At 41.7% G+C, this 13,952-nt stretch overlaps 1 protein-coding gene across 1 annotated transcript in view; it reads left to right on the top strand.

Moving 5' to 3' along the window:
- FLT1 (fms related receptor tyrosine kinase 1) overlaps positions 1-13,952 on the top strand; it is a 108,613-nt gene that overhangs the window by 50,300 nt on the left and 44,361 nt on the right. The window contains exons 11-12 of the mRNA XM_059838805.1: positions 1,506-1,620; positions 10,394-10,502. Of these exons, the coding sequence (XP_059694788.1) occupies positions 1,506-1,620; positions 10,394-10,502 (224 nt within the window). The remainder of the gene's footprint in view (positions 1-1,505; positions 1,621-10,393; positions 10,503-13,952) is intronic.

Raw genomic sequence — 13,952 nt, 5'->3', positions numbered from 1 at the left:
CATCTGAGTGCAACAGGTGCCCTTATAAATGCACCTGTCTTTCATTCACCCTGGCCTCAAAAATAATGTATTAAAAATTGGCTTTTAAATCAGAGTCTGAAAGACATGGTTGTGTAGATAGGGTTTTCCTGCCAGGCTCTTGCTCCTTGTCATTTCTCCATGCATGAATTTCCATTGCCTTCTCCTGGCTTTTCAGTGCACATTGTGAAATTTGGGCAGCCCAAGTTAGTTTCCATGTCGTTATTTCTTTAAGCCATAATATCTGCTAAGTCATTGGCCGGTTTGACGCAAAGCTGCACAATTAAAAACAGGCATATAAAGTTGGTGTACCATTGGTACTCTAAACAACACAAAGTTTACTGTGCAAAGCAAACTGCACAGTTTGACTGAAGGGAAATGAAGCTCATTCTTTGGTCAGGATTGCATCATATTCTGTTTTTCAGTCACTGGGTTTTAAAGTTTGTTTCTCCAAACAACTGTTATACAAGCCAAAACTATTTGATAACAGATACTAGGGCCATTATCTTTCAAATCCAAGGAACATAGTGTATTTGAATGAACTTCATCAAGCTGAAGGGTTAATCTCTGCCAGTGATGCTGGAATTGAACAAGGAACAACTAAATTCTGGATGGAAAACTGAGCTAGATTTTCTCAAAGAAGAACAGGGTCAGGCAGCACTTAAGAAGCATTCCAATGTGTTTATATCCATGTGTACCAAATCAGACTCTAAGAAACAAATTATCTCTACCATGACCACACCTGAATGTTCTGATTACAAGCCAATTTGTTGCATAAGGCAAAAACATTTTATCTCTGGGACTTCCATTCATTTAGATGCATTTTATTTTCTTCCAGTTAAATTATCATTTAAATCCCTTTTTCAGCTGGGTTTAATTCTGTTTAACTTCATTTTGTTCACTTTCAGGATTATGCTTTTTTTTACTGTGTGTCTTGTAGTCATTGAGCTTCACTATTAAAATCTTGATGTTTTGTAAACTGAACTAAAAAATATTCAGAAATTAAAACCGGCATAATCTTTTGTTAAAGACGAAAGAACCTGCACAGAGTAAAAGAGCATCCAATGCATTATAGAATGCATCTTGAAACAAATATAATTTGACTTAAGTTAAAGGCTAAAAATAGTATGAACTCATGTTTTGGCCACGTCTGAAAACAGGAGCATTGGAAATGGGATGTTGGTCTTGTACAGCTCTATATTTAGGCTCTGACTGTAAATTCTGACCTCACAGTTTGCAGTGGCTTAAATGTGAACATTTACTCCAGAGAACTAATATTCAAGGAGTGGATGTGGAAACGAATCCAATTATCAGGCTCCAAACCTCAAGATTTAATGAAAAGCAATTATACTTTCCTGGTCGTCACAGCACCTGCAGTTTTCCTGACTGATCACTATTTTCAAATCAATTGTTTTGTCTTATGCCCTGAATTTCTACTCAATTTCTATCACCAAATCATTTAACATTTCAATTTTTCTTGTCTTTAGGCATGGATTTTGCTTTTATACAGAAGGATCTTTCATCCTGAAAGCTGGCAGCCACGTAGGAAACAGGATCCAGAGCATCACTGAGAGAACGGCTGTAATAGAGGGCAAAAATAAGGTATGATTCCTAGGAGCAGATAACCTTTCTGTGTGACAGCATGTGTTGAGAAGGCACTGTAAGATGCTATCAAGGTAACAGAGAAGAAGCCAGCATTTTTATATTGTTTGGATTTGAGGACCTGCATACATGCAGATAAGCTTCATACTTGGTATTTATCTGCTGAGAGTATTTTTTTTCTGGTGGCCATAACATAAAGGTAAGTGACAAGCCAAGAGAATCTATCAGTGGGATTCTCTATATCTGCTCTCTTATTCATGGTCTGAAGTATCTTGGGGTACCTCAGAAGCACAGGGCAGGGTTCCAGGCCATCTTTGTTTCATTTTGTGCAATTGCACAATTTCGTGGTTGTTTTCCTATGAGAATTAAGCTATTTACACTCATTAGTCAGCTTATTCACAGATGTGGTCCTAGTTGATTAGATGGCCGTGTCTTTTTTGGAATAAATTCTAAAGAGCCAAAAGAATCCAGATTATGGAAGCAAAGTTTAAGAGAATCTCAGTCAGAGACAGCAAGACAGGATTTATCCCAGCAGTGTTAGCCATCTGAATTTAGGTGTTAGTCCAAGCCCAGCATCCCTTTATGAGTCATGGGGACATGCAGGCGATTCTGAAGGATGTGTGTGTGGGCCTGTAGTCTATTGGTATCTAATAGGGAAGAGAAAGCTCACGAGATAAACTTGCCAAGGGCTAAGGAGGCTTGTCTATCAGTTAAAACCTCAAATCAAGGATACCCTAGATCAGGTGCACTTCCCTGGGATAGACATGAGACTGATTTGGTGTGGTTGAGTGGCCTGGGCTACAGAGCAGCTCAGGTGTCATAACACTGTCACAGTCTGTTTTCACAGGCTAGTTTTGTTTGTGGCTGTAATAGCTAAAGAGATTATACATTTTAAAGCCTATTTTACTCTAAGTCTTTCATTTCTAATGACACCAAAATGCATTTTGTAATTCTAAGGGCACTGGGGTTAAAGGTCTCTTTTCCTTGATGGCTGCCTTCAGTTTCCTGCATATGAAAATGAGTATAAACTGTAGTTATTCTCATGTCAAGGCCCTTTCACACACCGTAGAATAAACAGGGTTTTACGTGCAGCCAAGAATCAGATCTGGGACTGCATTTTCTCCGGCTGTTTTATTATTTAGAAAGTATCACAGGTGTCCATGGCACCATTCCAGTGTGTGGGAACAGGCTGGATCCCAGGGAGACATTTGCTCTATTTAGCTGTCCAGCTCTACGTGCTTAAAGATCAAGGCAAAGATGGGAGCAAACAGTTTCCTAGGGTACTCTATCATAGGAAAGCACATGAAAAATGAAACATAAGGAGGGATCTGAAGGAGAAAAGGGAAATAATTTCAGGCACAGGAAGACACAGTCTATTCCACAGGGGGAATGATGAACAAGATGATAAGAATCAATTCTTTTCCAGCAGTCATAGAGCCGGGCTGTGGGTGCAGTCCTGCCTGTTCACAGGGTGCAGGAGGAGCTGTCTAATGACCAGATCTCGTTCTCCTTGTGTACCATGCATTTTGGAGACAGCAGAAGAGGAGTGGCTAAAATATCAAAGCAACTTCCAGTCAACAGCAAATAAATTCCTCCCCGGAGGAAGATGCTAATAATGGGTCCTTGCGGTAGAACTGCAAGTCTTTGGCAAGCAGCCCTTTTTAAAAATGTGGCCAGAAATGAACTAAGAAATGGTCCTTGCACGGAAGGATTTGCAGTGAAACTCATTGGTCCTCCCTGGTATTCCTTGTCTTTCTGCTCTTTAGTTCAACTAAAAAAGTTCTACCTTGCTCTGCTTTACTCCTCCTGGTCTCTGTGGGGAGGGGGAGGTTAGTGAAGCAATCTCTGTACTCAGCTTTTTCACAGCTTTTCTAAAGTTTCTCTATTTCTGCTGCTCTTCCGTAGCTTTTCAAGCACAGCTGGACTGCTTTTGTAAGTAAAAAATGCTCTCTAAGCCCAGGCTCCTGGCCAAGCTGAGAGCTGCACAATTAGTGCCCACACAGCTGCTCTAGAGCACCCAGGATTGTTCTTTTAAATCCATGGGAGTCTATGGCTTTTCACTCTTCGCAGCCCAAGACTCACCCTGAGCATCCCTGAGCAAGCTCAAAGAGACAGCTCAGACAGAGCCCTTGCCCATCTGCAGCGATATTGTCAGAGTGCTAATAGCACTGAGCTCACCGAACGCAGCACGTCACTGCAAGTGTCTGTCTCTGACGGACTGCTACTGTGAGCAGCTCTATTCCTGCCAGCAGCTGTGAACAGCTCTCTGAGGCACTTCCACAGCGGTGGTGCCCTGCTAAATAAACAGAGTGTCTACCCCACTTCCACATCCCAACACAGCAAGAGTGGTAAAAACAATCTCAGAGCTCAATGGAAACAACAAAGATGTAGGAGACAAAGAGGTAGGAAATGAATGAAGAAAGTCAGAAAGTTTCACATTTGGGTTAGCATGAAAGGAGAAATGCGTGTGGTCACAGGATGACATTAGTGTAAGCAAGGGAAGAGATGAACAAGGAATGATCAACAGGTTTCTTTAGCAATGAAGGTAGCTGTTTTCACCTTCCTAAAGACATGGTGCCAGTTTCACATGTTTCCTGTATGTGCAACATCTAAGTGCTTCTAGTTTGGCTCTTTGCTGTGGTAGGTTGTTTGTTTGTCTGTGGTTATCAAGGTAGCCACAAGTATATTTTAAAGTTAGCAAAACCTCAAGCCCTGTGCCTGTGCAGTTAAAGTTGTGCAGGAAGCCTGCACTACATTATTCTTTGGTGACAGAAACCGTGACAACAGTGTTTGAGCAACATTTCCGCTAAAGCCTCTCTAAGCAGACATTGAGAAACTCGAGTGGTACAATGGAAGAACTTTGTAACATAAGCCATAGTACTTAATCATAAGACAGCTCTTGAAGTGATTTGATTCCCCCACCCAATGTTTTGGTTCTTGTTTTGTTGGACATCTCAGCGACTTCCTACAAAGCTGCGCTATTCCTAGGCCGGTGGTGTAAACAGGTCACAGACACTCTGCTGTCACTCAGCTGACTAACACCCATCTCTTCTCAGTGCTCCCCGTTAGAGCTGACAGCTGTGTCTGACTGAGGGCTAACACTGATTATTATTCTTTGCATGGTCAGTGTCGATTAGAATGCCAGTCAGTGAATGACCTGCCATAATAAGGTACAGAGAGCTGGTGCGTTCATTGTGCCCCCGAGTACAACTGGCAGTGGTGCATGCATTCAGTGTGCTCTGTCCAGGGTGTGCAGGCTCACACTGGCTTATCAACAGCTTTGAAGGCACTTGGTACTCCTGCCACAGCGGTACAAGGGACAAGGCTCTGTAGGAGAAGTCAACAAGGATCCTGGGCGTGCAGCATGTGCAGAAGACCACTAAGAAGGCAAGTTCGGATGAGGGAAAGCAAAAGGTGTGGGCCAAGAAGAAAGGGTTATAAATCCAAGGGAAGGAGACAGTAGACAGTAGGGCAGTTGGGTACAAGGAAAAGTTGGAGGAAGTGAGACAAAACCCTCTGGTTTTTGGGAACTAACCTACTGAAAACCTGAAATGGAACAGAATGTCCCTCCCTGGAGTACCACTGACCAATAGCACTGACCAATACCTGACTGCCTCATGCCTCTGCTGCTAGCATATGTTGGAGTACCACTGACCAAAAGCAGGTACCAGGAAAGCTGGGTCTGTGTCACAGGGTATGCCTCCAGGTATAGTGTCTAAAGGGTAGTAATTCATGGAATTGGAGCTTACCATGCATATATGTGTGTGTGTGTCTGTGTGTGTAAAAGTATATATGTGTGTATATATATATATATATATATATATATATATATATATATATATATATGTGTATGTATGTATGCATGGCTTTGTTTTCCACTGCATGAATGCCTAACTGACACAGCTTTTTAGTGGTTCCAGCACTTGTGAATGAAAAAGCCACTTGACTTCATGGAAAATGGAAAATAATGGCCCTGTAACATGATTCTGGAAGACAAAATTTAGACTCCCCTTGTGTACCTCTGGTTTGGCTAGCAAAGATAGGTCAGCCTGACTGGTGGCAGTATTAAAAAGTGCAACCCTCCAAAGTGGAGTGCTAAATAGTCAGAAGAGTCAATCCTTCCAGGACATGACTGATAAGTGTAATCATGCAAAATAAAAGGGTTCCATCTCTCCTGCATCTTCTATGCCAAGGCCTAAACATCTACCTCTCTTCCGAGTTCCCATATTACTGATGAGATGGAGAAGCGTGTGCTGTGTCTGTTCTCAGTCCTGACACATGCCAGCTGTCTGGCCAGTACATCTGTGCAGATTGGCCATCTGGAACCCAAAGAGGAAGAGAAAGCTGTTTAGCTCACTACAGCAGCATTTTGATCTTTCTCCTCCACCAAAGAGCTGGTTTTCATTAAATGTGTGAGATCTCATGAGCTTTGAGTTGTCGATTAGTCTTGGATGAAACTGGACAATGGATTCAGAAATTACTGAGAATGTGGGGGTGGAGAGGATACTGGCAGACAGATGAACAGGCTGGCAGACAGATGAACATAAGGACGGTATGATCTTCCTCAGAACCCAGGCTAAAGATAGCAGTGGGAGCTCCACTTTCCTCTCTTCAGCACATTGTAACTTCTCCTGGAGCCTTCCCGAGTGCTACTAGAATTGCTGTCAACACTTTTAAGTGAATCTTTGGGAGGTACCAGCAGAGCCAAGCCCTGGTGAGATTAAAACCAGCAGAACTTGGGGCTTGCTGCTGCTGAGCTGCTTGACAGAACGGGATGCAGAGGGAAAACACAGCTCTGCTTGATATACAGCAGCAACTCAAAGAGATTTTTCTGTCTGATCCCAGGGGGAAAGTGGGTGCTCTCCTGTATATACTCACGTCCTCCCATGGAGGATTTTTTGGTGTTTCTCCCATGGTGGTCCTGAAGGTGAAACATGTTGACCAGATGTTTTACAGTGTTGCTCCTTGCCATCATGCGAGGCACGTAGATCATATGTCTATGGCACAAACAGACCAATCCAGCAGTGCCCTACCAATATTTAGAAATGGATCTTCCTAAATGATATTCCTTTAGACAAAGATAATTCCAAGGGCATAAAGAGAGCATATTTTCATTTATTTCCTTTTTTTTTAATAGTTCTTCTAAATAGTTAATTAATAGTTTAATAGTTTTCAAAAGTTTTCAAATGCATAACTAGAAGGGAATCTGCAATAACTGACAGACTTGCACTAACATGCTCTCTGTTGAAAGGGCAGTATTTTGGTTTTTAAATACATGGGCTGTTTGAAGAAGTCAGGGCAGCAATCTCTGAACAGAGCAAGTTCATGTCAGTGTCTTAAGAGACCTTCTGGGGGTCACATAAGAGCCAGGTTGCCAAACATTTTCTGAAAACTTATTTTCCTTCTCTGCCATCAGCTGGAGCACTGGGAATCCTCTATCTCAGCTACTTTGAAAAGAGAGAAATTTGAGCAGACCCTCCAGGGGAAAGACCAGCCCACGGTGGCTCCAACAGCAATGATCTTGTCGGCTGCTTTGCATTCTCTTTGCCTTCCCAGTCTTTTCCTCATCAGTTTCCACCACAAACAAATCTGTGAATTCCTCTTCCATCTCTTAGGATTTCTGCCTTATGCCTTTTTTATTTGCCCAGCAAAGCAGCAGAAGTATGGGACTTACTTCCCGAGCCCCTGGCTTTGAGATGAGCCTGTAACATGGTGCTTCAGCAGAGATGACGGGAGTAAAAAAAAGGCATAAAGGGCCAGAACTTTGATGGTAAATGGAGTTTGTGGAGAGATGATGCTGAAGATATTGAGCATGCCAGGAGGGATTTGCCTGTTCTGTCTGATCATGCCAACTCAATTTGGACTTTCTGTATATAACATAGTTGCAAATCCATGGACTGAAACACCCTGTTGTGATGCCAGATGATACAAGACTGCAAAACTTCTGCTTCTTTTGCAGTAATAGCTGTACAGAGGGACCATGCTGCACAAACTGATCTCAAACAGCCATAGTTTCTCAATAAACAATATGCCAGGCTTAGTTTTGTACACACTGCTTCTCTGGTGGGTTTTGGCTGGCATCCACAATGAAAAACACAGACTGAACCACTGGAGGGCTCACAAACTATTTAAAGAGATGTTATCTTATCCTTGTGACTTATTTTGTAAGCTAAAAGATTTATACAGAGACATGTTGTCTCTAAAATATTCTGTTCTTTTGCAAAGTCAGTCTTGCTTCCTCCTAGACACTGTGGCTTTCTCTGCCTTAGTAGAGTAAACATCCCAGCATGCGCTCTCTAGCACTAAGGCCTACTGTGTTCACAGCATTTAATTCCCTTGCCTTCCAAAGAGCCATTGCTTGCATGGGAGTTGCCTGTTGGAAGTGACCCTTGGCCCATGCTAAAGAAGTATTTGGGACAATGTAAGATGGTCAAAACCAAAATGCTGCTGGGGGGGAAGAGCTGGCAGTTTAAATCACTGGCTTTCAATGCCAATGAATGTTCTCTCGGGCAATTTAATACACAAAAAAAAGGCATAATTTGTAAGTCACTGCAGTCATTCTCCTTTAGCATAACTCTATGCACCATCCTCCGTGTGACAAAAATAATAATCACATTGCAGTGGGCTGAAGCAGTAAAACTCAAGAGAGTATGCACAATTTTCCATTAAAAAGCAATACCTTATGATAGAAGGACAAAATGCAGTCTGATACTTTCAAAAACTTTTCATACCTTTGGAGTAGCTGTGGGAGGAATAGTCAGCACGTGTTTTTCGGGCTCAGAAATGCTCTCCTTCTGTGTGTAGTAAAGATACTTCTGTGTGTCCTGGAGTCAGAGAGCAAGAGTTTCATTCTCCTTCACTGTGCATGTTAGGTCACAGTTGCTTCCTGGGCAAAGTTGCTGTGAAGTAATATCAGTTAGCAGAAAAAGGCTGGTTTTGGTGGAAAGTCTGGCATGGCAGAAGGAGTTTTTAACCACCCTCATTAGCCTTCTGTGGCACACATTGTGGGACTTCTTTCTGGTCTGAGTTAGTGTTGAAAAAACAGATGCAGGAATCCTGGTGCTGTACTCTGTGTCCACACTTAAAAAAATTATGTTTAGAACCTGGAAGAAATTCAAAGAGAATGACAAAATATGGAGAGGGCTGGGTGCACCCTTTATAATTAGAAATTTGTAGAGGTCAGCCTGCTGGATTTAGCAAAACAGGATGATATTTCCCTAAGGGCTGTAATTACCTATCTGGTCTTACTGATCCTCTTTCATCTTCTTCTCACAGAAGATCCAAAAAGGTTGTTTATAAAAATTATAGCTAGAAATATTACGTAGTATGTTAGCAGACAGGTAGTTGGCAACTGAGACAATTTCACAAGGTAGAGGTGCTGTTAGCATTACTTGCAGTGTATTTACCATAGTGAGGTCTTCTAAAGCAAATAAGTCAAAACCAAATTATTTGCCTCAACAGTGTTTGCTTGAGTAGTAGGAAAAGTAATAGACTCTCTCTAGTGGAGAATGATTTTGGGAAACCAGATGATCTATTTCATTTAGGGCCTCAACAGGAGTTTGGGGATAGTTATGCTTTCTCCCAGCAGGAGACAAAAGCAGTGCAAATGTTCAGTCAGTGTTTATGTAAAAATGTAGATAACTGGTCCTTATTTATTACTGCCTCACCCTCTTGTGTTTGTCTCTGAACTCCAGTAATCAGGCAGACTTAAAAGAATGTATTAATTGCACAGAACTTATTTTTAGGATTTTTAGAGAAGCCAAGCAATTCCAAACAGTGGAATTCTGAAGCCCCGTTCGTCACCGTCCCAGCTCTGCCCGTAACTCCAGCCAAACCATGCTTTACAGAACAAGTAAAATGGCAATGAAAAGAGAGAAAATTAAGCTACCAAGTAGTAACTAGAAGCACATTACACTGATGAACTCCATGTCCATGCCTCATGTCTCAGCTCCATAACAGAATGACACGTCATTTGCTTCTGCATAACTTTGCCCTTCTGCTTAGTGCCCAAGCCACTAGACCATGGCTTCCTATCACCTTAAAAGTATAACTCATTTTATTACAGTGGTTTTTATGTTTCTAAGGGCACATTAGTTGGTTTTGGTCCCTCGCCTTTCAAGGGCTCATCTTTCAAATCATATAACTTTGAGAAAATATTTAGTGTGCTGGACCTCTTAAGATGGTGATAGAATATAGCATAACTACAACTGACATGTTATTATATAATAGACATAATAAGTCCAGGAAAATAGTACAAAAGAAGATGAGTAAACAACTCTTATGCTGCTGCTCTGTCTCACCTGACACATATGTGGGAAAATGAAAGAAATCCAACAAGTTTAGTGCTAAATTGACCTACTTTTTTCCCCCAGGATTATCCAAATGCCTGAGGCATGCTTCACCTATTGCCTTTGCAGTCTGGCTCTCCTACAGTCTGCTTATCTCCTTGTGTGAAACACATTCTGTCGTGCTTCATGTCTTGTAGCTTACCATTACATCACCAGCAAGAGATAAATCAATCTGAAAGACATGTTCAAAGATTTTTAGTCATGATGGCTTTGATGATATAAAGGTCACCCAAGGAGCTTGTTTCCTGTTATTCTTCTATCCTTTGCAAAAGTGCGTATGGTAACATCTCCTTTAAATAGCCCATCACTGATCGAATGGAAAGAGTGGATCATGGGACAGCTAATGGTGACTTAGGAAAAAGAAAAGGCAAGCTTTAACGGAGTTCTTAAGCCAAGGAGAACTAAACCTCTTCTTTCTTTTGCAGACTGCTAGCACTCTTGTTGTAGCTGAAGCCAAGTCTTCAGGAATCTACAGCTGTGTGGCATCCAACAAAGTGGGAAAATCTGGAAGAAATGTCAGTTTTATTGTAACAGGTAAGATCTACTCCTCTACAGAGTCAAGTGTGTTTCCTGATCCTGGAATTCTAACTGTTAGGTTGTTGTGGCTTTTTAATATACCACTGTTCCAGAATTGCTGTAATGCATGCACGTGTAAGCTCATACCATACTTTTGGGTGATTCTGGTAGGTTTCTAGGGATGCCAAATTGGTGAATGACTCATTCCTCCCTCAAACACTAAGCATCAAGCATGGCAGAAATTACAAATACTGCAATTAGTAATTCCCCCTTTTGGTTCATCTCTGCAGTCATTTCATACATGAAATTTTAGTGTATTTTTGCCCACCAGTAAGCCAGTTTCATGTGTGACACTGACTGTGTCTACAGCCTCATTCTGTTGCCCACCGGGATGTCTCACAACACAGAGCCTAGAACAGTGCCAGTGTCTGCAGGCAGCATGGTGCTAGAGGTGTCTGAGGTACCTCTCACAGATCTCAGGGACAAAGGCAAATTATGGGTGGAAAAGTGTCAGGATACAGACTACAGAGTTCTGTTTCCTCTTCTGAGAAAGACAGCCTGGAATGTCATTTGTGCCATGGCACTGAGAATTCCTGTGGTGTTATCTTCACGTATGAGTATGCTATCTGCTATTTTTGCATTATGAGATGTGTTTGGAGTTTTCACAAACAAATGACTTAATGTTTTACTTCAGGAATTTCTGAAAAAAGCCCACAGTGTGGCTTTGGGAATAACTACTGCATTATTCAGCAACACGAAGTCTGCACATGCAATTACAAAGGATTTGTTTTCTGTCAAAAGTTTAATTTTGTTTATAAAGCAGTAGTTTTATAAACTTAGGCTGTTGGCAATTTTCAGGGTAGATAGTTGAAGAAACGTAATTCATTCAAAAAGATGAGAAAAAGCAAAAAGGCTAAAATATTTAGATACTTTAATCCCCAAATCATAATCTCTGGGGTTTTTATGTTGTCATTCTCTTGCTTATAATTCTGATGAGTGATTTTACTGAAACTCATTCTATTTCTATTCTGAGAGATGTCAAAAGAGAATAGACACACTCTCACTAGATTTGATTTAAAAAAAAAAAAAAAGGAAAGACTACTTCAAAAAATGTTCTCCCTCCCAAACTCTGTGTTTTTAAAACAGTCTGACAATCATAGAATACCAAGTTGAAAGGGGCCTCAAGGATCATCTGGTCCAACCTGTCTTGGGAAAAGCGCGGCATCCGGTCCAGATGGATCTTAAAAGTGTCCAAAGTTGGGGAATCCAACACTTCTTTGGGGAGATTATTCCAATGACTTATTGTCCATATTGTGAAAAATTTCTTCTTGTGTCCAGTCAGAATCTCCCCAGGAGAAACTTGTACCCACTAATCCTCATATTTTCCATGTGTCTCCTTGTAAAATAGGAGTCTCCAGCTTCTTTGTAGCCACCCTTTAAATATTGGAACATGTTGATAAAGTCTCCCCTAAGCCTTTCTTCGAGGCTGAACAAACGCAGTTCTCTCAGCCTCTCCTCATACGGCAGACTTTCCACTCCTTTGATCGTCTTTGTGGCACCTCTCTGGACCCTTTCCAGACTTTCCACATCTGTTTTGTATAGAGGGGACCCAAACTGAATGCAGTATTCTGGATATGGCCCAACAAGTTCCGAGTAGAGTGTAATGACTTTATCTCTGCTGGTGATGCCCTTGCTGTTACAACCGAGCAGCCTGTTGACTTTTTTTTACCACAGCAATGCCCTTTTCATTCCTGCTGAGCTTGTTGTCCACCACAGGTCCCTTTCCACAGAGCTGGTCCCCAGCAGAGTAGATCTGTTAACCCAGATGAACTGGTTTTGTGCTTCCAGGAGAGTGCCCTTTCCTCTAACTGATAAAAGAGAAGGAAGACAGCTTGGGCACCAATACCTTTCTCTGGCACCTCCAGGATTTTGTGGTCTTCCTTCAATCTGCCCAGATTCCATCTGGCTTCCATTCAGCTAGCAGTATCACTGCTGCCCACATAGAAGAGTAGCAATGAGTAGTAGTCAGTGCTCTTGGCAAGTTGTGGCACTGTCTCACCAACATTTCAGGCCTCAGCTACCAGAAGGCAACATGACTCCATCATGCCAGCAGATGGGCACCACTGCAAGCACTTGCCATCTCTTTTTTAGGTATCCACTGTTGTGCTTCTCGTATAGTTTCACCAGGCAGACTTCATTTGTGGGTGTCTACAGCTGTTAAAGCTCCATGTCATAACACACTTTCACATTTAGAAAGTGCCACTTTTCTATAAATATAGAAAATTGGTAAGAAGCATGAGAAGTATAAACAGATAAGTGACACACAGGCAGGTTGTTTGTTAAAGTACAGAAACAAGAAAGATGTCTCCATGTTCTACTAATGGAAGTGACAAGAATATATGCCACCTTGAAGATGACTCTTGTCCCCACTCTCAGTTTTGTTTTCTTCCCTATCCTCAAATCATGTGTGTTTGGACAGAAAGATGAACACCACATAGTTCTCCATAAATTAACATGCCAATGATAATCATCTTTGTGTGGGTAGTTCACATGAAACTTGGAGAAGTCACTGAGAGTCATTCACTGAGAATGCTGCTCTTTCAATGTGCAAGGGGCTGAATTTGGCCTTCTTTAACTCTTACTCCTCAGCTTTCACAATATGACATGGAAGATCTGAAACCAAATGAAGCTGTACTTTGATGGACACCATTCACTATATCCAAATCTCCCTTTCAAAGTGTTGATGATGGTTTCAAGTGTTTTAGTGCAGTGACATGAAGGATGTAGTTTTTCTATTTAGACCTAGCATTCTCAGATCTTAAATAAGGATGGAAGGAAATCCTTCTCCTTGATACTAAAGCTTGCCCAAGAACATGCAGAACATTATGACTTCCCTTTGAAGAATCTTGTATTGGCTGGTGTTCAGAAAGAAGAGTGTCAGCTTTATTATGCCTGGGGATTTCTTAACACCTTGACTGGTGGCAAACATTCTTTATAGGGCGGTGAAGCTGAAATGCATTTGTCCTATGAGCTCCTGGAGCTGAGCACTTCAGTTGTGTGACATGGAAAGTGCTGATCATCCTCTGACACTCACTTGCATTTGCTGAAAGCAGTGCAAACAATACTGTTGTTTGGTCCCTACAAAAATCCAGTGTGCTCACCATAATTCTCCTCCATCAGGCTGAGACCAAACTGCTGTGGCTGGGTACAGCCTGTGATTCACATCAAGAAACAAACATGTCCAGAATGTGCTGAAAAATGCACTAAGGGAGTAAAAACCTGAGAGCCTTACATGCTGATGGACGTGAACAGGACACTGCAAAGTATTTCCTTCTGATGAGTCCAAAACCAATACTTCAGGGTTTGTGTGACAGCTTAGGGCTAGTTTATCTTATGTTGTTGAGTCTTCTGGCGCCATTTGAAGTCAGTCTGAGCCACACAAAAGTGTCTAAAAGTAAGAGAAGTGTC

The sequence above is a fragment of the Haemorhous mexicanus genome, chromosome 2 (genome assembly GCF_027477595.1).
Source record: "Haemorhous mexicanus isolate bHaeMex1 chromosome 2, bHaeMex1.pri, whole genome shotgun sequence".
In the NCBI taxonomy this organism is placed as follows: Eukaryota; Metazoa; Chordata; class Aves; order Passeriformes; family Fringillidae; genus Haemorhous; species Haemorhous mexicanus.
The sequence above is the reverse complement of the archived record's forward strand: the minus strand, read 5'-3'. Positions and strand labels throughout refer to the sequence as shown.